Below are 26,196 nucleotides of genomic sequence, written 5' to 3'. Positions count from 1 at the left end.
ATAGTTGATTAGTGGTGTTGCTCAAACAAAGTTCTTTAGTTCTTTTATCATCACTTTGCATTACAAAGTTCAAATGGTGACCAAACATCCCTTCCATTTTAGATTATTCTAACAGTTCATGGTTCCACCAAGGTAAGCTTCTTCTCATAGATTGCTGCTCTTGGCAAAATCTTAACTTTTCTATAATCCCAAACAAAGAGGCTAGATTTCCCAAACCATCTTCTTCATTGCAATTATTCTCTAAAAAGGGTGACGCCTCTCACAGTCAAACTTATTGCATGAATGGAAATTGAAAGCTGTACACGCACATTGAATTGATGTAGATAGGGTTCACTTCAGCTATTGATGTCAACAATTAACCTCTCAATACTGCAATCATACATCCTATTTAAACTGTCTTTTTCAGTTCCAACACCAGCAATTCCACCATTTAAGCTAGTTTTGTCCAGCGACCTGGCAAGACATAAGACAGCTTTTATTGACAGCTTTAAATATTGGGGCAACCTTTTCTTATTGTAAAGTGTTTCAAGTGTCACGAACTTGGGGCGTTATGGGCCTACATGACAAAACAGAATGACGCCCACCTGCCTTATGAAACTGTGAGTGAGCGAGCATAGGCAATAGCATTAATCTTTCCTGCTGCAACTCTATTTGCTGGAACCAGATTACCGTGCCTTCAATGAGCTTTTGAGTCAAAACAAAAACCAATTTTCTATAAAAATAAATAAAATGAAAACTCCAATAGAAGATTAAAGAACTAAAAAAAAAAAAAGTGAATTAGTTCCTACCCCCAGAATACTCCAACACATATCAAAATACATTTATCCAGCAGAAGTTTACAGCTTTTAGCACGTCAAGAAACAAGCAAATGCAACAATTCATTAACCACCAAATTAAAAAATATAACATCAATCTCGCCAGTACTTAGGCTCAGTGAAACTATTATACTGCTTCGGCTTCAAGAATGACAGTCTCACTCTAGCCATGCCAAATTGCATCTGCTCTTCAAAATGCCAAACCAGCTTTGTTCACTGCAGAAAGCAAATAGGCAAAAGGCAAAATCAGTAAGTTCCTTTTGATACTTGAAAAACATTAAAATAGTGTTTGATAGTATGAATTTCGCGATTCAAATTTTTGAATTTATGTAGATTTCAAAAAAACACTATACAATTTTGAACTATATTTTATCTAAATCTACACAAATCCAAAAAGCTCCCCAAACATAAGGTAAGGTAAGAGAATTCACTCTTGTTCATGTTCACTTTTTTATATTTGATTGTTCTTAATGTTTAATCAAATTAGAAAAAAAAATATTTTATATTAAGAGAATGATTAAAAAAAAAAAACAGATCTCTTTATTTTACTCTCTTTTTTGTCCCCAAAATCTCTTCTAAAAAAAAATTTAACCAACATTAGAAAAAAAAAAATTGCTAGTCATTTTAGATTAATTAATGATTGAACCTAAAGGAAGACAAACACACACACACACACACACAAACATCTGCATAATAATTTTGTAGATAAAAATATAATCTTTTAAAAGTGCGACAATATATTCCTAAAGGAAACTAAGTCAATAAAAATTGCATTAAATTACTTTTAAAAATACGTTAACATTTCAATCTTAAAAAATCAATTTGATTAAAAAAATAAATAAATATAATGGCATTATAAATGTTAAGCAAAAAGTATGTCCCAAAATAAAATAGATAAATTTATCTAACATCTTCAAAGATATTGTGAAGCATCTCACATCATTTAGATAAATAATAACCAAATAGATTTTATAAATAAAATTATAAACCTAAAACTATCCTCCAAATTATGAAATTTAAATTCATTTAAATTTAAAAAGCACATTAATTGAATATTAAGTAAACAAAAATTAACAGTTACAAAGATATTATATAGCAAATTAAAATTTTGAAATCATAACAAATTTATTGATATTTCATTAAAAGAACTCATGCATGTACAAAATAAAAAAGGAACGAAAATTGTGTATGCACTACTAGATTTTTTATGTATATAATGTCATATAACTACTAGAATTTTTCATATTTTTCATAATTTAATTAGAGCATTCATGTTGTATCGTATCTTGTATTTTTAAGGTCAGTTGTGTCTCTACGCGCATTCGCCATCATAATAATTCATGTTTATATTTGATCGTAGTTTTAAACAAAAAAATAAATTTCTATAAATAACTTTGGACACATATTTTAATATTTATAGACATAATTTTAACAATATATTATTATTTATTTTAAGAGATATGTCCAAACTTCATCAAGAACTATTAAAAAATTAAAAAAATATTTTACAGTATCATATTATCATCTACTTGCAATCACACGCCATGCACGTAACATACAAGTAGAACAAAAGATACAAACAACTAGACAAGTTATTTGTGTCACCTTTTGCTGGAATATGTGGCTCATATTGAGTGGAACGCATGCACATGGAAAGCATGGTGAAGAAAACAAAGAAGTTGAGCGAAGAAATAGTCGACAGTTACATCAACGATTTAACCTCGAGAAGAAACTGTCGACGGTTTGTCTAAAACTGTCAACGGATTCAATTTCAATAGGAAACTATTTTGGCGTAGTTTTTGAATTTTGAATTGGGAAGATCAGTAGGTAGGGAATTCGGAGGCATAACCTCTGGAGATTGTTACAGGGTATTTTAGGAACTTCCTAAGTCCTTTGTACGTGTAGGGTTAGCATATAAACAATATTATAACCCTAGTTTGAAATTGATAGTGAAAATCAACCGCTTGCTCCCGTGGTCGTAGGCACATTGCCGAACCATATAAATTCTCGTGTCATGTGACTATTTGCTTTCCTTATTATCTTTGTGTGATTGTGTTTCCGTATTATTCATTGTTGGTTGCTGCATTGCACAATCCAATTCGATTTTTTCCGCTGCGCATTCAATTTGCATAACAAATTGGTATTAGAGCTATAGGTTACAATGGCTGGGATTTCTTCTGCAAAGTTCGATATTGTCAAGTTCGACAGATCGGGAAATTTCAGACTATGGCAGGGGAGGGTTAAGGACTTGTTGGTGCAGCAAGGTATGGTGAAGGCATTATACGAAAGGCAACCGGGAGGCATGGACGACATGAGTTGGAAGGAATTAGAAGTGAAAGCTGAGGCAACTATCAGGCTTTGTTTGGCTGATGACGTGATGTATCACGTCATGGATGAGAAATCGCCGGCAACAGTTTGGTTGAAATTGAGAAACCGGTATATGTCCAAGTCATTGACAAACAAGTTGTATCTTAAGCAGAAACTGTATGGGCTTAAGATGGCAAAGGGTTCGGATCTGAATCAACACATCAACGTATTCAATTAGATCATCAGTGATCTGAAGCAAGTTGATGTGAAGTTCAAGGATGAAGACAAGGCGTTGATGCTGCTGAATTATCTACCTACGTCTCTTACGTATGAAAATCTGGTTACAACTCTTACATGGAAAAGGAAACTCTGGAGTTGGAGGATATCACGAGTGCTTTGTTGGGTTTTCATCAAAGGAAGAAAGCCACCAATGAGAAATCTCAAGGTGAAGGGCTTGTGGCGAAAGGTAACCAAGATCGTAGGAGAAACAAGTTCCAGAGTGGACCGAGTAACAATAAGGCTTATTCCAATTCCAAGAAAAGGAAGGACATACAGTGTTTTAAGTGTGGGAAAAAGAGGCACATAAAATCGAACTGTCCAGATAAGAAGAAGTGGAATGCAGAAAATAAAGAAGGGTCATCTAAATCGGCAAATGTAGTGAAAGGAGACTCGGAGAACAGTGATGGTGATATGCTTTTGATTTCATCGGGTACAGATTGTCTCACGAACTCTTGGATCTTACATTTGGCGTGCTCCTATCACATGGTACCAAACAAAGAATGGTTCACCACTTACAAGTTGGTAAATTTTGGTTTTGTTATGATGGGAAATGATGTTTCAAGAAAATTTGTCGGAATAGGGAATATCAGAATCAAAATATTTGATGGTGTTGTGACGACGTTGTGTGATGTCAGGCATATACCGGAGTTAAGGAAGAATTTGATTTCATTGAGCATTTTAGAGTGTAACGAGTTTAGTTACAAGTCTGCAAGTGGGGTAATGAAGGTAAGTAAGGATGTTCTGACAATGATGAAGGGGAAGAAGTTATCAGGGAATATCCACACTGTTAAGTACCACAATTGTAGGTGGAGTTGCAGCTGCAGAGTCTGAGTCAGATAGTACTGTTTTGTGGCATTTGCGATTAGGGCATATGGGTGAGCATGGGATGATGGAGCTTCATAAGAAAAATCTTTTGAAGAGGGTCAAATAATGCAAGCGGGAAACATAATAGGGTACAGTTCATGACAGCCACACACAAGATGGAGGGAATTCTTGACTACATTCATTCAGATGTTTGGGAGCCAGTAACGGTAGCATCACGGGGAGGACATATGTACTTCGTGAGTTTCATTGATAATTACTCATGAAAGATCTGGGTGTACTTCATGTGGCACAAGTCAGAAACGTACACCAAGTTCAAATTATGGAAAATTGTAAGTGGAAAACCAGACCGGAAAAAAGATCAAATGCTCAGGTCAGATAATGGTATTGAGTACACTGATTCGAGGTTCAAGAAGTTGTGCGAGTAGCATGGCATTAAGAGACATTTCACAGTGTACAAGACACCACAACAGAATGATGTGGCGGAAAGGGTGAACCGAACTATAACTGAAAGAGTTCGATGTCTCAAGTTGAATGCAGGGTTTGCAAAGAACTTCTGAGCAGGAGCAGTAAATATGGCGTATTTCTTGATTAACAGATCACCAAGGGCAACACTAGATGGGAAAGTTGCAGAGGTGTGGACAAGCAGCACAATAGACTACTCTGGTTTGAGAGTATTTGAATGTCCAACCTATGTGCACGTTTCTAGTAAGAAGAGATCAAAACTTGATGCAAAGTCTAGACAGCGCATCTTTCTGGGGTATGAGAAAGGGGTGAAAGGATTCAAGTTGTAGGATCCAAAAGCATACAAGGTAGTGATCAGTAGAGATGTAGTTTTCGATGAGAAAATCATGTTGCAGCATACTCAGGAAAAAGAAGAAGAAGAGAAACAAGTGTCAGAAAACTGCAGCAGCAATGAGCATGTGGTGCAGGTGGAGCTAGAGACTCAAGGTGGAGATGACAATGTGCATAACGCAGGGAGTTCTAACTCAAGAGACTAACAGAAATGCAGTATAGCTATAGACAGGCCCAGACGCACTATCAGACCACCACCCAGATATGGATTTGATGATCTAGTCTCTTATGCACTCATTACTAATAGGAGGTGTGAGTATGATTGTTGCGTATATGTGAAGAGTCTTGATGATAGTTCACCTATTTTTCTCTTGCTTTATGTGGATGGCATGTTAATTGCTACGAAAAGTATAACTAATGTTAATCAGTTGAAAACTCTGTTGAGCAAAGAGTTAGACATGTATGATTTGGATGCGGCCAAGAAGATTCTTGGGATGGAGATTCGCAGGAACAGAGCTGCAAGGAGATTGTGGTTATCTCAGAGGAGCTACGTCAAGAAGGTGTTGGAGAGGTTTAGCATGGACAATGCAAAATCGGTGAATACACTGTTGGCAAATCATTTTAGGTTGTCTACCGCTCGGTACCCAAAGACAGACGATGACGTTCGTGACATGTCAAAGGTCTCATATGCTAGCGCAGTGGGGTGTTTGATGTATGCTATGGTTTGTACAAGACCGGACCTGGCACAAGCTGTCAATGTGATGAGCAAGTTTTTTTCGAATCCGGATTGAAGGCATTGGGATGCAGTCAAGTGGATCTTCAGATACTTGAGAGGTACTACTGACTATGGTATTATGTTCAGCAAACACCAGGGTGATCCTTCAATGGTAGGAAATATGGATGCAGACTATGCAGGGAACTTGAATGACAAAAGGTCTACCACAGGATATGTATTGACCCTTGTGGGAGGACCTATTTGGTGGAGGTCCATGGTGCAATCACTTGTTGCATTATCTACTAGTGAATCGAAATATATGGCAGTGGCCAAAGCTGCCAAGGATACGTTGTAGCTTACAGGATTGGTCAAGAAGCTGGGTATTCAGCAATGTGGAGTTCAGCTGCATTGTGATAGTCGGAGTTTCATCTATTCGGCGAAGAACTAGTTGAATCGTGCAAGGACCAAGCACATAGATGTGCAGTTTCATAGGATCAGGGAATTGGTTGCTTCTTGTGAACTACTTGAGAAAGTGCACACGTATGAGAATGCAGCAGATATGTTGACAAAGTATGTTACAACGGACAAGTTCAAGCATTGCTTGGACTTGATCAACGTCTCCAGTTGCAAGATGGGAGGCGTCTCAACCTACTATCCTAGGTGGAGCTGCGGGTTATGCTTTCGTATTTCTCCTAAGGGGTGAATATTAATCAAGGTGGAGATTGTTGGAGTATGTGGCTCATATTGAGTAGAACGCATGCACAGGGAAAGCATGGTGAAGAAAACAAGGAAGCTGAACTATAGGAAGAAACAGTCAATGGTTACATTGACAAATTAACCTCGAGAAGAAACCATCAAAGGTTTGTCTATAATCGTCGACGGATTCAGTTTCAGTAGGAAACCGTTGACAGTTTTGTTCAGCGCATTTTTCGAATTTTAAATTGGGAAGATCAGTAGGTTGGGGATTCGAAGGCATAACCTCCGGGGATTGATACAAGGGTATTTTAGGAACTTACTAAGTCCTTTGTACGTGTAGGGTTAGCATATAAACAATATTGTAACCCTGGTATGAAATTGATAGTGAAAATCAGTTGCTTGCTCTCGTGGACGTAGGTACATTGCCGAACCACGTAAATTCTTGTGTCATGTGATTACTTATTTCCTTATTATCTGTGTGATTGTGTTTCCTTATTATTCATTGTTGGCTACTGCATTGCATGATCTAATTCGGTTTTTTCCGCTGCGCATTCAATTTGCACAACACCTTTGAACATGCAATATACAGATGTATACACACATACATAAGGCATATATGAACTAATCAATTGAACTCTTTTATTCTCAAATAAATTTTTAATCGAATCAAACTCTAGTTTAAAATTATCAAATCTTGAAAATCTTTTTCCCTTACATAAACTTTAATTGAATGCAACCCTCTCTCACTATTATTTAATATTAGGCAATACATATACACATGTACATGTTAAATTCATATTACCAGTTCAGGTTTGAGTTGGTTCAACCAACCTAGCAGCTTTGCCAGATTGGTTGTTGTTCTTGGTTTTAAAATCATGTATGATATCCTCTCAAAAGCTATTCTTATTTATGCTCTAAATGAGTATCTGTTTGTTGTAAACTAACACGCCCATCATATAAGTATGTTCCCACCAATGTGATATGGGAAACTATTGAAGGTAAATGCTCTACCTTAGCAGGTTAGTAGCCATCATGAATCAACTGTTGAAAGAAAGGATTGAATTCCAAAAACAATGAAAAGAACTCCACCAGAGAGCGCAACCTGCATACAAATGAAAATATCACAAAAGATGACATAACCATCTTTTTTAATAACAAAGAAACTTTTGCAAAAAGCAATGTAGGTTCAGTTAGTTACTATTTTCTCAGATATCTGTGATGCAAAGCTCTTTCCTCCCACAACAGCAGCGGAAGTACACAATGCTTGTCCTCTAGCGGAAAAGAAAAAGAAATAATAATCATACTAGGAAACATAATAAATAAAGCTCAAGGCATCAGCATCATGATAACAGATAAAAGGGCAGTATCATAAAAAACAAACAATATCATGAAACCCAGTGGGGAGTCGCTAACAGACATAATTAACCACCCTCCTAACTAGTCAACTAATCATGCAGCGTTGTCGAATGGAAATAAGGAAGCACTGATAAAGATTTCTCTAATGTTCAGGGCTTCAGATACTCCATATCTTCTATTGGACACAACCTTGAGACACACCAAAAGATTTAATGTCATGAAGCACCCTATAATCATTTAGAAGCACTCACTTATACAAGAGAGGAAGGCCCAAACCAAAGTTCACTTGGATTGGCTGTTCTATCACAAAGATCAGAAAAATATGAACACGGAAAGTTAATATTGGACAACTTTGCCGACTTAGACATCGACTTCACAACAGAGTTAATTTATGAAAGGTAATAATGTAATATACACATAAAAAGAGATTAACGACTCCAAACAACCCCAATAGAATGGCATGAATATTTGGAATTACCCCTCAAGCTCCATTACCACCCAGGAAATCCCTATAATCATACAGGAGAGGAGCCTCAACCCCCTTTACATAAAACTACAGGTGTATTTTGTCATGCTAGATGCTTGAGTAGAAAAAATTAATGAAGGGTTTAAGGAATAAACTGGCTGAACCACAGGGTTGTTTAAATGCTTAAACCTATTAAAATAAACATTTACAAAGACAAGCATATTCACATTCATACATGCATTGTGTCTGCATATATGCATGTTCATTGATGTCAAACATGAATATGAATTTTCATTCATTTTTCTTCACCTTAATTGATAAAGGTAATAATACTTTTCACATTAGGTAAAGCAGCTATGGATGGGGTCAATTGTCAAAAGAAAGAACATACGAAATGTCAGCTCCAAAAATTAGGCATATGAAGCCCAAGTAAGCACATGGTTTTAAATTGCAGTAGTGGGTAGTGTAACATAACAGTAATGGGTTTAATGGGAAGTTGGAGTAGCAGATGTTAAATAATGGGAAACAGGTGTAACAGCCATGAATTTTTTTCAAGCACACAAAACCTTGTGCATATTAGTGCATTTGCACGTTCTAAGCTTTTAACATTCAAGAGTTTTAGTGTGTTTTGGACCTTTAGTTCAACTAAGTTGTTTGGAAAGGGCAAGAAATTTAAATTTGTTTTAAACCACCATTGACAAAAAAATACGCGTGTGTATATATTTATACTTTCTCATTATTCTTATGTGTGATAAATTCTTATGTATGAATAAATTAATTTATAAAACAATATACATTATACAGTCCATTAATCTATTAGACACATAAGACATACAAATAATACAAATATAAAATAACTAGAAAAGAAAAGGTTGAAGTTGACAAATATAGAGCATAAATATCAACTTGCTAATATTATCAAAATAAAATATTTTCTGAACTTTAGTATTTTTCAAATTGTTAATTAATGCATCTCTTGTGAGTATTTTAGCAAATTTTGTACCATTATCATCATCATCATAATCTTTTTCACCCCTCTCTATTGAGAATGACTTATGAAAGTGGGAAAAAAGAAAAGTGAGAAAAAACAAGTAAAAAAAAAAAAAAAATTTGGGTGCGCAACAGTCATGGTTCATAACAGCCGCTACAGCCTTGATTTTTCTTCCCACTGATCGCGCGGTGTGTAATGGTATCGGGAACCCAAAAAATCATTATGTAACGACATTACATAATGGTTGCAGCCGTTATTTAAAACCATGATTAGACAAAAACCCACATCATTCCTCCAGGAACAACACATGTAACAGATACATAGGCATAACTCACATGATTCCACCTAGAACAACACCGAATGGATTCTCATCTGCAGCTAAACCAATGGTAGCTAGCTGAAAGAACAATTATGTTTGTTATAATAAACCAAGGAAGAAAAAGCAATTATGATCATTACCCATGTGCAGCTACATAGATTTCCTATGATAATACTCACCTGGCTTTTGTCACCCCATTCACCGAAAAAGGTAATAGAAAAGGCCTGCAAAATGTGTATGATGGTCCTAGTTAGACAACCATGCCTTCCATTGCAAAGTTTTACTTAAAATAGTTTATAATATGACCTTTAAAAAGATAGGTGAGAAGAACCGTGCAAGTACTGGCTGTCTCTGCTTTTTCAATTCATCATCATCCTGGAGTAACACAAAATGATAATCTTCAAAATGGCTGCGCATGACATATCCCGAAACAAATACCCAATTATTTAATTGGATGATTGAATGCACATAATCAATCGACGGTAATGACAACATAATTAAGCCTATGCATTTTAAGTGGCTTAAAAAAAAGATTTGTCTTCGATTAATTATTTCAATGATTTTTCAGAAATACTAAAGATTCAGAAAGGAAAGCTCATAAGTCTTCAGCACCAAGGAGCCTCTCCTGCCAATATGAAAGAAATATAAAGCATATAACTTTTATGTGAACTAGAAGAAAAATCTATTGATTAATCTGACAGTTTTCTTATGCTTTATTTTGGTGTCAACCCCACAGTGTTAGCCTAGTGCCAAGACATGCCTCAATAAGTGGCTAGAGACCACAAGTTCACTGAAACCCTGCAAAAGCAATGATTCGTATGCAGCTATCCATAAGGGATCCGCTACCCCAATAGTTGCCTGACTGTAGTGGGACAGGGAAACTGCTGTAACCTGTGGAATTAATCTGGACTGGTAATAAGCTAGGATACCCACATTAGTGGGGAAATCCCTTTTATCCATTAAAAGGTTTGAATCAGAATAATGGCATATTGTACAGTAGATAGATCTCCTGAAGGACAAGGAAAAAGAAAAAGAAAAGGATAAAAATAAGTCTAAAAAAAATTCTTCTAGAAAATGTGAAGTATAACCAAAGACCAAAAATGAAGAGCATAACCTAGTTATGAACTAATAATAATAATAGAACATTCTGCTAGGTTTATGGGCATGTGAAAACAATCTGATCCTACCAGGCCAATGGAGGAACCCACAAGGTGCTGACAGACATAAGCACATCCTATACTTCATCAGGGCTAAGATGTAATCACCAAAGCTACAACCCCCACCTCACCCCACCCCACGCCACCCCACCCCACCTCACCTCACCCTCGAGGCTAAAGCAAAAAGATCAAAAACAAAAAGAAATTGTCAAATCACTTTCTACAAAAATCTCTAAGAAGCATTTTCAAAGCATCATACTCCACACAAAATTTACTATGCCACAGCTAAATCAACAGTAGCAAGCACTTGTTTATTTATTTTCAGGTTGCTACATAGCTTTGCAGTAAGCTTTGTAACTTTTTAGGAGAGATTGATATCTCCTCATGCTGTGAGTAATTGTTTGAAAGTGAAGTTGTGTTTTGGCAAGAGCACTAAAATATGTGGCAATATGCCTAATTTGCTATTCTTTGCATTTTATGGAAAGCAGCGGTAGATTCTCAAAAATAAAGTAATGATTTCCTACATGTAACTGTATGAAATGATTTTTCTTGCTTCTCTTTGGGCTTTATCTCCAGGAATGTTCTACAGTGTTTCATTGACTGGTTTGCAAAAGACTCAAGAGGACAGCTTTATAATAATTTTTTTATTCCCTATTTTCTGGAGGGTACCTAGCTATCCAGATTTTGTACTTCTTTCTTATCTCTTAATAAATTATTTTTCTATCTAGAAAAACAGATAAATGAAAAGTTTGAAACCTTAATTTTAGGGATGGTCTCAAAAAATAAAATAAAATAAAAAGCAAGTAATTATCACCAGGTATTATTCTTAAATCAGACATGCATTACACTGTTTCACTGTTTTGCGGCTATGATTTCTAATAGCTTAAGTAGATGGAAAGTAGTGCCTAAAGATATATGCCCTATGTCTCAGGAAGGGAATTGAATAATTCAAGCAAAAGCCTGTAATACTCTCACATTACCTTGCTAGCATCTTTTGTTGATCCTGTATTAGCCTTCCAATCAGCATCCTAATCATAACACAATGGTGAAGTCAAAAGAGACTGGAGAACTCATCGCATAAGGTTTGAAGTCAAAAATACTGACCAATTTAGCTTCAACTTCAGCCAATTCCTCAGCCTCCCTGTCCGATGAAACCAAATTAGACACAAATACATCAAAATATTATTTGATGGAGAGACGATAGTAGGGAGAACTAGTTTCCAAGCTACGGATATTACCCTTTTTCATTGAACCCATCCCATAGAGACCAGAACCCAAATACAAAGAATAAAATGGTTGTTATGTGATGAGCCCACTTATGAGAGATCTGCAATGTATCAGAGTGCATGTATTGAACAAACTCTCTAGCAAGCTAAAAAGGAAAGCAAAACAAACAGATGAAAGCGGTTTCTGAAACAGTTGTATTAAAATTAGATGATATTGATCACGTGCTATCCTCATTGTTTGTTTATACATTAATTCTGATAATAGGGTGCATTGACACACACAAGATCAATAGAACACATGCACACAGACACACGTTATGGTTGTAAATGGCATTCCACACATGAACAATGTTTATCATAGGCCTTCTATATTACAACACTATAATCAATTACTTCTTTAAATAAAAGAAAAAATAAAATAAAAACAAACCATAGACCCAATTTACATTCATTTGAGTGAGGAGAAATTTACTTAGGTTCATAATAACCCTAACCACCAATTCAGTTCTATCAAAATATTTGAGAAAAAAATAAAGCTTAAAAGCCTAAATAATAATTGAATGTGGAATTTGATAGACCATGCCATTTAATAGATCTTGGTTCAAAGTTGGCAAAACATTAGTCATTCATCAACTTTCACTCACAAATCTATTCACGAAGACTACTTTTCTTTTTTTGTAATAAAAGAAGATTTATTAGATAAAGAAAAGAGAAATTGCATTCTAATGACAGGAAGTCCTCCAAGAAAATAAAAAATAAAAATAAAAAGGGAAAGAAAACATAAAAAATGAAATGCAAAACTACAAAAATTAACCAAGGAAACCCCTCTTTAAGCTCTTTCCATCACAATTCACTTCCCTTGGCCCTTCATCACCTTACTTTAACAACCATTGAATTGCACTTTGTTTCCTCCAAGATTAGACAATTGTAAACCCATCTTATCCATTAATTGCTAAAAATCGATGTCCTTCCTAGAAATCTCCTGCACAAGGGTAAGCATAATTCCATCCCTACACTGTTGCTTATTAACCAATCCATCATCCTCAAAAATAGAGACCCACCCCACCCCCGCCCCCCCCAAAAAAAAACCCTTCCATCAGGAATGGAGGCACATAACATAAATCCCAAGTAAATAGAAGAGTCATAACCATATCCATATTGTCCCCAAATCTCAACCAAAAGCATTCCCCTATCACAAACAAACTACTAAGAACATCACTATCATTAGTGATCTCCCCATTTCTTCATCTGCACCCTTGTGTTAGCCCTCTCACTATTACATCCTTCTTAACATTTAACCTTCCACAATACATAAATTTCCTTCTATATCTCTCTTTAATAACTTTGGCAGTGCGCGCCAAAGGGCTATCACTTCTCTTCAAATGTTTACCCCATTTCCACACCAGTATGAACTGCCTCCCGACAAGCATAAACCCCCCCCCCCCCCCCAAACCATCATTTTTCCTATTAATCTTGTCCACACCAACTTCCAAATACTTTATAATAACCCCTTTTTCAACAACCAACCATGTAGATTGACTTGAAGTTCTCTCCTCTACACGAATTTGCTCTCCCACCAAGGGGGCAATTGGTTCACAGCATCAAATACATTCCCATGGAATGAAATCCCAGGAATCTCATTAATGGAATGGGATGGTTGCCTCGTGGAAATATTTTGGTTGATTCCCAAGTCAATGTTTAGTTCAACATGGGAATCACATTTCAGGAAGATGAATTTATACACTTGAGAGGCATATAACCAATATATAAAGAATAATTATATTTTCAACATAAAAAACCTACAAAAATATATAATTAATTAAATCCATGTCCTAAAATTTTCAACAATCAGAAATTACAAAAATTCAACACTTAATAATCAATTAACCGAATAATGGAAGGCAATATGCTGTCAAAATATTAACCATTACATTATTATAACACAATAATATTATTACTTTCATTTTACTAATAATTCTTATTTTAAATATAATATTAGAGTGCAATAATACTATATTATAAGGGCATTATTGTCCAATCCACCAAAATAGCGAGGCAATTGGGTTCAAGAAGTAGGATTCCCATGGAAATGGAATTCTCATGAAAATTACTCATGGAAGAGGGTGAGAATGGGATGCCTGTGTCTTGTGAGAATGAATGTCAAGACACCCACCATGTAAGATTCCATTGCCCAAACAAACATGGGAAGGAGTTCCCAAGAATGTTGAAAGAAGCTGCAAACCAAACACCGCTGAAAGGTGCAGCAACATCAACCATACTCCTAGAAATAATAGAATTGAGTCTAGCTTCCCCCATCTCTTGTCCTTCCAGCCTAGCTAGATTGAACTATTCTTCCATTTTTCCAATGAAGAGAAGATAACTGCCTGCTCTTTCTCCAGCTGCGAAGCAGAAGGTGGGACTTGGGCCTGTGTCGGAGAAGGAAATGACTTCATAGGCTGCCCATTTGAAATGTAACTTGAACTTTGGGCCTGAATGCTACTGGGTCCAACTTGAGGGGCCTGAGAATTACAATGGGCCTGCTGCAGATAGCCCTTACTAAAATAGGCTGGAGTACCTTGACACGGATCAGATAATGGGGTCTGAATTGGAGGCCTATTTAACTCTAAGTTATCTGGAGCACAGTGGACCTCATTAACTGCCAACTGTGCTGATATTTGAGCCCAATCCAGGCCAAATCCTGAAGAGACCAGATTACCTGATAAATGGCCCAGATCTACACATATACAATAGTCAGAGACCAAGGACCAGACACCTTATCTTCAGCCCCAGGTCGTCGCCTGTGAGAAACCCTAGTCCCCTCATCTTCATGAAGGCTCTTTAATAGGAAGTATTGTTCTTTCAGGTAAATGGCTACCTCCTACACTGACCTCTCCTTTCATTTTCCTTGGGGGAGGGGGGATGGAGGGAGGTTGGTGTAGAGGGCCTGGAGGAGGGGGAAGAAATGAGAATCTTCTAATGAGAGAAGTCTAGAGAGACAACAGGGGAAGAGAATCTTCGTGCAAAGGCATAAAGAGTGTTAGATTACCACTTTACCTAAAAGCTTAAGCTATTAGGTTGTGAGTCAACAATGTATAAGCTTTAAAACTTCCCTGCACGTGGAGAGATAAATGCATGATAAATGCACCCATTATAAAGAATACAATAATTTTTTAAACTTCACACAAATAAATGCGGGCAACAAGACTAGAACCCCAGTCCTCCTAGTAACTAGCTCAGATACCATGTTAGATTACCACTTTACCTAAAAGCATAAGCTTTAGGTTGTGGGCCAACAATGTATATCGAGTTTTAACAAAGAGAAACAATCAAGTAGAAATCATGATTCATTATACAAAATATATAATAATAAAAGACCAGCAGATCTCAAAAGTGAATAAAAATGGCATATCACACTTCATATCTATGTTATGCAAGGGTTAACTTTTGAGCCAGGACCCAATTTCTCACATGCAGTCGGGGTCAACTAAATTCAGCTAAGCCTAATTCTCTAAAACAACCAATAACCATTGAAGGGCAAATCCCTCCACAACCAGTGCATAAGATCGTTTTCCCCTCCTCCCTTTCATCAATGAGTCTTTAATGACCAAGATATCAAGTGCCTGACAACAATTCAAGAACATCAGTTGTCACACTTTTAACAATAAACCGTCTATGGTCAATATCCTTTTATTTATCATACCATCTTTTCACAATTTCTTGCATCATGTCATATTTGAAGTTCAAATGACTCTTTGTTTCAGCTCAAATGAAATGTACAAAATTCTCTCACTAGGGAATATATTTGATTTTATCTAATGACAGATCCATTTTCAAGGCAAGCACAAAGCTAAAAATAGAGCAAGGAGAACTGTATAACAAGAATTTCTATCGCCTATCAAATATTTGTTATGAGTATCATCTGCCACATTCATGGAGAAATCATGCAGGCCAGATCTGAGTTTCTTTATTACTACGACCCAAATTTGTAGATAAATCTGTCACCCAGCTACCCTCCATAAAAAGGCTACACAGCTCAAGGCAGCTGTCTCAGCCGAACATGTTCAGGGAACTAAAAGAAACTAAGACAAATAAAAGATCTAGCTCTATTATCAGTACCAAGATCCACTTCTCTTGCTATTGCTATTATGATAATTACCACAGCTAATTACAGCTAGTACACCCACTGCTACAAAAATTTCAAGCAGCAAATTGAACATACCATATTTTACTGATACAATGAAGCAGCTAAAATTGCATACAACATTTGTATACAACAGCATGCAACTCATTCACTAATTCATTAGCATCAGAAATTTTATAAGCCTACAGAGAAAATATGTGTGAGTGCATGTGCATGAGCGTGTGCATGTGCATGAGCGTGCGTGTGCGTGTGTGTGTGTGTGTAGAGAGAGAGAGAGAATACTAGATTTGGAGCAGCCCAACCAACAACTACAGAGAGAATGGTCATCACCTAGAAATAAGAAATGACTAATTAGAAGGCCTCAAAAGAGCAGAGATCAGATACAGTATAAAACCCAATAAAAATAAATCAAAAGAAGGCAATAAATGCACTTACAATCAAAGCAGCCAGGCAACCTGACAAGACAAGCCTCCTTGGATGACGCATTGCCAAGATCTTTAAAAAAATAATTATGAAATTAACACAAATAAAGTACACTTACATGATTTATGTAAAGAACATTGAGTCTGTTTCAGTTTTTTTAATCATGGAAGCAAAACAAAAGGAATCACATTAGCAAAGCTTATAAATGATCCAAATAGTGGATCTTTCTCATTTCAGAGGAAATTGCATAGCTATATAGCCACTTCCATATTTATTTTTGAAAAACTAGATGCTACTTAATATTTATAAAATTTGTAAATTAAAAACTAGGGGCATCATTAATATTATCACCAATTTAAGCAGAAAACTATTAAACATGCGTAATTATATGATGTTTAATTCTTCCATAAGAAAAATGGACTATAAGCAGATGGCACAAAGTATAGAAAAGAAGCTATGAAATAGTGTTAGCCTTTTTTAATCAGAAAAGGGTAGTCAAGTGGCACTGCTACAATGTTAAAAGAGGATGAATCTTTGCTCCTGGAATGACCTATAAAGCACTGGGACCTCTATAAAAGAACTGTACTTATATCATGCACAGATCATATGACAATAGTTCTTAGACAATCCTCAGGTAAATAACTGACATTCCTCAAACATAACCATAATTTTAAGTATTTTAATTTTGGGCACTTCTCTGACACTCCTTTAGAGTAGAGGAGGTGATATACTTGGGGGCCATTTGGTATCACTATCAAAAATTAGAGAAATGAAAACCAAAAACGAAACAAAAAATCAAAAAAAGAAACTAAAAACTAGAAACCAGCAACCTGTTTGATTAACATTTATAAAACTAATACAAATTAAAATTTTAATTAAAAAATGTTCATTTTCATCTTCAAATCAAATAAAATTATAAAAATATGATTAAAATAATAAAATTACAAATAATACACATTCAAAAAATTACTATGATAAAAATAAATTTTATTATAATTATTTTACTTAATTGTTCTACTTTCAAATTTTACTTTACATTAAAAAAATTTATTGGACATGACAATTAAAAAATAGTGAAAGTATTTTGCAATTGGCTTTATTATTATTATTATTTTTTGAAATTTGTGTATACTTTTTCTTTTAATTATATTTAAATTTATATGATCATTTAATTTTGATTTTAATTTTAAAGTGTATAAAATGAATAAGTTAATCAAAAAAACTATTTTTGGGTATTAAAATATCTAGCAGCAGGTTGCCAAAACTTGGAATATAGGGACACTTACGGGTAAAAGCATGGAAATTGTGGATACAATGATTAGAAGAAGAATTAATATAATTTGCCTTCAAGAAACTAAGTGAGTGGGGGAGAAAGCTAGAGAAATCGATAAATCAGGTTTTAAACTTTGGTACATTGGAAAAGAAAAACATAAGAATGGAGTAGGCATTATTATAGACAAAAACTTAAAAAATAGCGTTGTGGATGTAATTAGAGTAAGGGATAGAATTATAAAAATCAAAATGGTATTAGGACAAGAGATAATAAATATCATTGGTGCTTATGCTCCTCAAGTTGGTGCTTATACAAGGCATACCAGGGACTGAGAAAATATTTATAGGAGGAGATCTGAATGGACACGTTGGAAGAGATAATAAAAATTATGAAAGGATACATAGAGGATATGGATATGGAGACAAAAATGAGTTTGGGGAGATGATCTTAGACTTTGCTATGTCATATGATTTTAGTATAATGAATACTTGCTTTAAGAAGAGAGAAGAACACTTAATAACCTTTAAAAGTGGACAAAATAGAAGCCAAATAGATTTTTTTTAACTAGGAGGGTAGATCATGTATCATGCAAGGATTGTAAAGTTATTCCAAGTGAAAGTCTAACCACACAACATAGAGTCTTAGTGTTAGATATATGCATTAAAAAATGGAAGAAAAAGGATAAAATAAACCAGTGTAGGAGAACTAGATGGTGGAACCTAAAAGGAGAAAATATAATAAAATTTAAAGATAAAATGATCAAAGATGGGGATTGGACCTTAGAGGATGGGATAGATTCAAATACTCTTTGGAATCGATTAGCTAACTCTATTAAAAAGATAGCAAAAGAGATTTTAGGCGAATCAAGGGGAAGATTCTCAAATAGCAAAGAAAGTTGGTGGTGGGATAATGATATACAAAAAATCATAAAGACAAAAAGAATTTGGTATAAAACGTGGCAAAAATGTAGAAACAACGATAACTTTGAAAAATATAAGGAGGCAAGAAAAGATGCAAAAAGGGCCGTCAGTGAAGTTAAATATAGATCATTTAATAGTTTGTATGATAGATTACGTACAAAGAAGGGGAAAGAGATATTTTTAAACTTGCTAAAGCTAGAGAAAGGAAGAACATGGACTTAGGAAATGTAAAATGTATAAAAAGTGAGGATGATATTGTCTTGGTTAAGGACAAAGATATTAAAGAAAGATGGCGAAGTTACTTTAGTAAGTTGTTTAATAAAAACCAAATAGAAGGCTTAAATTTAGAATTGTCAAATGAAGAAAAGACTAAAAATATAAGATTTATTCGAAAAATTAGAGTTAACAAAGTTAAGTTTGCACTAAAAAAGATGAAAAATGGGAAAGCTATGGGACCAGATAACATCCCAATTGAAGTTTGGAAATGCTTGGGTGATAACGGAATTATATGGTTAACTAATTTATTTAATACAATTGTAAAAACTAAGAAAATGCCAGATGAATGGAGGAAAAGCACTTTAATATCTATATACAAAAATAAAGGAGATATTCAAAATTGTAATAACTATCGTGGAATTAAACTTATGAGTCATACGATGAAACTATGGGAAAGAGTAGTTGAACAAAGATTAAGGTTAGAAACGAAGATCTCAGAAAATCAATTTGGTTTTATGCCTGGGAGATCTACCACAGAAGCTATTTATCTTTTAAGAAGATTAATGGAAAAGTTTAAGGAAAAGAAGAGGGACTTGCATATGATATTTATTGACCTTGAGAAAACATATGATAGGATACCTAGGGAAGTTTTATGGTAGGTTTTAGAGAAAAAGGGTGTATGTTGTAGGTATACCGATGTCATTAAGGATATGTACGATGGAGTCATGACTAGTGTAAAGACTATAGATGGAGAAACTAGAGAATTTCCAATTACCATAGGTGTACATCAAGGATCTGCTTTGAGTCCTTATCTTTTTGCTTTAGTGATGGACCAATTGACTAAGAGTATTCAAAAGGAGGTTCCATGGTGTATGTTATTTGCAGATGATATTGTATTAATTGACGAAACTAGGGATGGAGTCGAGGCTGAGTTAGAATTATGGAGAGAAGCTTTGGAATCTAGAGGCTTTAAGATAAGTAGAAATAAAACAGAATATATGAAATGTAATTTTAGTAATGATAGGAGGAATATTGGAGACAAAGTTAAACTTGATGATGAAGAAATAAATAGTACTTGTAGATTTCGATACCTTGGATCTATTATGCAAGCTGAAGGAGAAATTGAAGATGATGTAATGCATAGGGTTAAATCAGGTTGGGTAAAATGGAGAAGTTCTTCAAGTGTTCTATGTGATCGTAGAATACCCTTAAAATTGAAAGGGAAGTTTTATAGGACAACTATAAGACCAGCTATGCTATATAATCAGAATGTTGGGCGACGAAGAAACATAATATCCAAAAAGTAAAAGTTGCCGAGATGAGGATGCTTAGATGGATGAGTGGTATAACATTAAAAGATAAATTAAGGAATAAACATATTCGTGGCAAGTTAGGTGTAACTCCTATAGAAGATAAGATAAGGGAAGGACGACTCAAATGGTATGGACACTTGCAACGTAGGCCTTATAGTGCACCTGTGAGGAAGAGTGACTTAGTTACTATGGGGGGCAGTAGAAGGGGTAGGGATAGACCTAAAATAACTTGGGAGGAGATAGTGAGTAAGGATTTAATGTCTTTGAATCTATCAAAAGAAATGGTCCATGATCGCATAAATTGGCGGAAAAGGATTCATATAGCCGACCCCACTTAGTGGGACTAAGGCTTGGTTTTGTTGTTGTTGTTGTAGGTTGCCAAAACAATTGAAAACCATAAAATCTGATTTTCAATTTTTTGACAAACAGCTGAAAACCAGCAATAGAAACAGAAAACTAACAACATAAACATATGCATTTTTATAATTTTGTTCTTCACTGTGAAGCAACAGAAGCAAAAAACTGAAAACAAAAATGATACCAAACAGACCCTTAGGATTTCCGAGGCCAATCATAGAACTTAGGTGTTAGTATGGGTCGGTTAGGTAGGTTACGGCTGGAATGCAGAACCTACCCTGTGAAGCATGGTTTTATGCAGCAGTTACTGGCAGCATACCGTAGCGATAACAAGCATGGAGTAGCAAATGTTTTATGGTGGGAAGAGGGGTAGTGGTGGTGAATTTTTTTAAATGTACTTTAAATCCTTTTGTTCAGTTTATCAACATTGTTTAGTAAGGTAATAAATTCAACATTGGTTTTAAAGTGCTATTGGCATATTGTATATAGTTTTATTTCACTTTTCAATCATAAGCATGGTAGATAAATTAGTGAAACAAAATACATTAGCTTGCAATGTGACATACTCCATTAATCTATTAGGCACATAAAACATACAACACATTAAACAACTTCAATTATTTTATTATTTAAAATAATAAAAATCTAATAAATTTAGACCAACAAGTTATATTGAATAATCTAAGCTCTAAAATTGCAACATAATAATCATAAAATTTATAATTTTTTTGCTGCAAACAGACCTACAGTGGCTGTAAGCCTGCACCAGTCCTGTAGCAATCATAGCAGCCATTACAAAACGGTAGCAAATCATAACTGCTACAGTGATGATTTTTACTCCCCCCTGCTTTAGCCATGTGAAACAGCATCAGAACCCCAAAAACCCATTACGCAATGGTGGCAACCACTATTTAAAACCATGAATCTAAAGACTGGTTCCACAAATTTGAAAGCTAGAACCTATCTATGAAAAGGCAGACCTAGAACCGGACCAACCCTGTTGGTTACCAATAGGTTCTGGCTCTACCCTAGAACATGTAAATTTAGGCCAGCGTTCCAGGTTCTATTCATACAAGAACCTATCAAGAATTAGTGTTCAAACCTGCCAAGAACTTGTAATTTTTTCATTTTTTCATTCTCTTTTCAAATTTTTTTTATTATAAAAAATTTCAATTTTCTTAGTTAAATCTAGGCTCCTGACTATTAATGTCTAGTTTAAAAAAACACATAAAATTTAGGGCGCGTTTGGCATCATTGTCAAAAATTATGAAAACAAAAACTAGAAAGTAGAAACCAAAACTGAAAATCAAAAAATAGAAACTAAAAACCAAAATTCAATAACTTGTTTGGTTAATATTTCTAGAACTAAAACAAATTTTAACTTGATTAAAAAAATACTCATTTTTATCCCTAAATCAAATAATAATTACAAAATATGATTAAAATAATAAAACTACAAAGTAGTATACATTAAAAATACTATAATAAAGAAAAATTATTTTAATTATTTTACTTAATTATTATATTTCTAATTCACTTTACAAGAACAATTTTACTGTACATGACAATTGAAATATAGTAAAAATATTTTGTACATGGTTTTTATTTTTTATTATTTTTTGAAATGTTATGGGAATTTTTTATTTAAATTATAGTTTAAATTCATATGATCATTTTATTTTAATTTCAATCAAAAAGTAAGGGCAAAATGAATGATTTAATCCAAAAAAGTTAGTTTTGGATACTAAAATATTCTGGCAATAGGTTGCCAAAACAACTGAAAAATGACAATCATAAAGTCTGGTTTTCAATTTTTTCGCAAATAGATGAAAATTGTCAATAGAAATAGATAATGGGCAACGTAAACAAGCGCATTTTCATAATCTGTTTCTATAGAAAAGAAAATGGAAAACCAAAAACAGAAACGATACCAAACAAACCCTTAGTTGCCTTTGGCGGTTTAAAATTTTTTCCTCATTTTTCATCCAGCATTTGAAATCCTTTTTAATTCTTTTTAGTAAATCAACATGCAACTTAAAACTCAAAAAGCTTTAGGTTGACTACTGTGTCGGTACTAGAGCCAACTTATCATGGACGGTTCTAAAGTTGGCCTTGGCAAGCTTGCTTATAGAGTTAGTTTGAGTCGGTTGGCCTAAGAACTTAGAACCAAACCTCCAAATCCGTTCCCAAATATTAGAACTTGAATGTAATCTAGTAAGCCTTGGAACCACTCCAAACCAATCTTTCAAGGCCAGTTCAAACCAAGTCCCATGTCCACCTAAACTAGATCCTCACCCTCATTAGAACATGCACAACTATTGAATTTTCAGCTCAAATGTGACATAGAATGCAAAATAAATTAATGTATTGTCATAAATTTTTCCATTTAATACTGCTTCATCTCCAACTTTCCCAGGATTTTCTGCTTCCATGTGTCTATGGAGTAAACCATATCCCCTCCCTATGCTAATGGTTCAACAAAAATGACAAATATCTTGTTTAATTCTCACTTTATGTAACATCTAATTGCACATGGAGATATTGTTACAGCTTGATATACATTGTTGACCCACAACCTAGCTTAAGTTTTTAGTTAAAGTGGTAATCTAATATGGTATTAGAGCAGGTTACCAAGAGATCCTAGGTTCTAGTCTCGTTGATCGAGTTTATTATGGTGTTTTAAAATTATTGTATTCCCTATAAACGGTGTTATTTATTGAGTGTTTATCTCTCCACATGCTATTGGGCTACACGTGCGGGGGAGTGTTAAATCTTGATATATAATGTTGGCCCACAACCTAACAACTTAAGATTTTAGTTAAAGTGGTATTCTAACATATATAATAATAAAAATAACAAATAACACCCATGACAAGACTATGACATTTTTTTAACAATAAAATAAAAATAATAAACATAGGCAATGAGAATTGAACCCAACACCTCCTAGCAACCATAGCCCTAATACCATGTTAAATCACCATCTGATCAAAAAGCTTAAGGTGCTTGGTTGTGGGCCAACAATGTATATAAAAGATCAAAATATCCTAACAAAAATTTTCTACGATTTACAGCTTCCACGTGTCTATTATATACCCATGTCTTCAGCCTATGTTTATGCTTCATCGAAAATGACAATTGTTGTAATGAAGAAAAAAAAAATGATAACAAAAGAAAATATATTAAGAAAGAGATTGTACAATCATAACAAGGATACTAAATCCTCAAAAAAAAAAAAAAAACAAACAAAATAACCTCAAAAACAATTAAAAGCAAAACAAAAAAAAAAAATTGCTATTATCAGCCCACAAATCCCCTCTTTAATCCCTTCCCATCATAGTTCACTTAACACTTCAAAAAAGTTAACTAGTTCCATTCGACCCTTCTTCACCTTTGATTTTCCCCCCTCAAGCCTAACTTCATTTCTTCCTTGATTAGACAACTTAACAACCAATTCATCCAACAAACACTGAGTTTCATTGTCTTTCCTAGAGATTTCTTGGACTGGAGTAGGCAGAATTCCATCCTTAACCTTATGTTCAACTTTAGTAACCTCATCATTAAACATATTAATTCCCTCTAAGCCTTCTAAAGTAGAAGGCAGCACATAGGATAAATCCCCGAGGCGATCAGTAGAAGAATAAGAGGAATATCCATACAAATCCCGAATATGATCCAAAAGTAAACCCTTCGCATTCAAAATCACTACTCCATACACTATCCTCATTCGTAACATCTCCCCATCTCTTACTACCATAGCACCATTTGGCCCTCTCACCAATTGGCTCCTCCACTATACTTAGCACATCTTTGGAATCTCTCTTCATAATTTTATGTTTTTTCTCACCTGACATATCTTGCAGATCTCCATTAAGTTTCTTCCCTTCAAAATCTAGTATAATGTATTTCTCTTCCGAAGATACTAACTTCCTCTAACCATCCATGCTTTAATAGTTTCCAAAAACAACCATATTTTGGGGTAATTACCTTTGCAAACAATGTACATTTTCTAGAGCCATATGGTTATAAGCAGGGGAAATCAAGATATATATAAAATCTTGGTTGAACGAAGATTCCAAGCTAATTTATGTGAATATTTATTTTATTAATGTCAATGACTCAATACGTTATGCAAAATAAAATGTCTAAATAGTCCCAATATAAAAGAAGCAATTATCATCCTAAACCCAATAAATGCAAAAGCCTGTCCAGGTGAGCTAATCCTCTATTAAATCTGGGTACTGAGACTTTGTTTAGTGCTAAACTTCTTCCCGTTAAAATAATTTTTTTCAGCTAAATTCTATTGCAAAAGAATTGTTTCCTACCAGATATGTTGCCCCTAATCTGCAAAGATGATTCAATCTCAATGGTTCTCTAAACATTTTGTTTTCTTCAAGGGACCATGCTGCTTAAAACAACAAGACAAGAGCAAGTCCCCTGCAAGTTTACATGTTTCAATGGGTAAAAAGAATAGGAGAGGGGGATTTGACAATTTATATAATAAGTGATAGTTAGCAGACAGCAACTTCGATAGAAAGCCAGGCAAGACAGGAATATTTAAACTATTGAAGAAGAATTTATACTTGCTCATATGGGCCCATGGAGTTCTATCAGTGAAGAGAATAAAAGAATCTAATTGGGTAGAATATTGTCTCACAAATCCATGTGATGAAAACCACTGGCATAAAACTTCATCTCACTAGTTATTCCCTTCAGGAGCAAAGATTACCATCTGAATAACCATACCATAGGCCAACTAAAGCATATGTTCACCAACATGGTGTAAAACGAACAATGACCTTTCATGCACTAAATAACAACTTTTTCATGTAAAAGAACAATGCACTAAAAAAAAAAACAGACATAAAATAAGCAAATATTTTAATCAGAAAAAAAAAATACAGTAGTTTGAAGCCAAAAGCTAAATGAAATTTTTTGAAATCCGCGCATGTTCCAAAGCCATTTTTCACTTTTCCCTTATGAAACGGATGTGGTTGTAAGCAACAAACTACATTCCAATCACCAAGAAAACAAAACGAATACAAGACTGATTGCATAATCAAAAACACCGCCTTCAACATTCAAGAAACATTACCATTGTATAACCAAAACAAAAAACACGAGCAAGATTATCTAACGAAGATCATATACTAACCGCAGCAGCGACGAACGTCTTGTCGCCGATCTCCGAAACTACAGTCATGGCGATGGACTTGGTAAAACCCTAATAAAGAAAACAAAAATGGGTCATGAACCAAACAAAATCCAAATTAGATGGGACAAGACAGGGATTCAGACGCTCAGAAAAGTGAAGCAGTAATCGAATCACCTGTGCAACTGAGAAACTCATGGTTGCTCAGTTGCAGAGAAATCCTAATTGGTGGAGTGCAGAGAGACGAGAACTGGGACGAACGAGCTCCAAGGAGAAGCTGTATTCGTTCGTTGACCGTCAGGGAAGGTGGGTCGGTATTTGTATATTATTTGCAGCGATTAGAGGCTAGAGCCTACAGGCGACATGCGGGGGAAGAAAGGAGCTTTAGTTTGGATGTCTTTTGGTCCAGGCGGAGAGTTTTGATTGGCTTTGGGCACAATGAGCTTCTCGCCAGAAT

The 26,196-nt window shown here is 34.8% G+C and overlaps 1 protein-coding gene across 1 annotated transcript; it reads right to left on the bottom strand.

Moving 5' to 3' along the window:
- Positions 1–796: 796 nt before the first annotated feature.
- LOC131153222 (GDT1-like protein 4) lies at positions 797–26,196 on the bottom strand. The gene is made up of 13 exons (XM_058105389.1): positions 25,917–26,196; positions 25,743–25,811; positions 16,521–16,580; positions 16,368–16,415; positions 11,957–12,045; positions 11,823–11,859; positions 11,699–11,746; positions 9,868–9,936; positions 9,741–9,785; positions 9,578–9,639; positions 7,628–7,700; positions 7,441–7,531; positions 797–1,031 (listed from the first exon to the last, which is right to left on the bottom strand). Exons 1-12 carry the CDS (start codon positions 25,935–25,937, stop codon positions 7,460–7,462), a joined length of 693 nt encoding a protein of 230 aa, XP_057961372.1. The 5' UTR covers positions 25,938–26,196; the 3' UTR covers positions 797–1,031; positions 7,441–7,459.

Source organism: Malania oleifera, chromosome 4, assembly GCF_029873635.1.
Source record: "Malania oleifera isolate guangnan ecotype guangnan chromosome 4, ASM2987363v1, whole genome shotgun sequence".
Taxonomy (NCBI): domain Eukaryota; kingdom Viridiplantae; phylum Streptophyta; class Magnoliopsida; order Santalales; family Ximeniaceae; genus Malania; species Malania oleifera.
The sequence above is the reverse complement of the archived record's forward strand: the minus strand, read 5'-3'. Positions and strand labels throughout refer to the sequence as shown.

Coding starts and splice junctions, on each gene's coding strand:
- LOC131153222 (XM_058105389.1), bottom strand. CDS start 25,937: ATGAGTTTCTCAGTTGCACAG. Junction 11,747..11,822: donor CTGAAGTTGAAGCTAAATTG/GTCAGTATTTTT, acceptor TGTTATGATTAG/GATGCTGATTGGAAGGCTAA. Junction 9,640..9,740: donor AATGGGGTGACAAAAGCCAG/GTGAGTATTATC, acceptor TTGTTCTTTCAG/CTAGCTACCATTGGTTTAGC.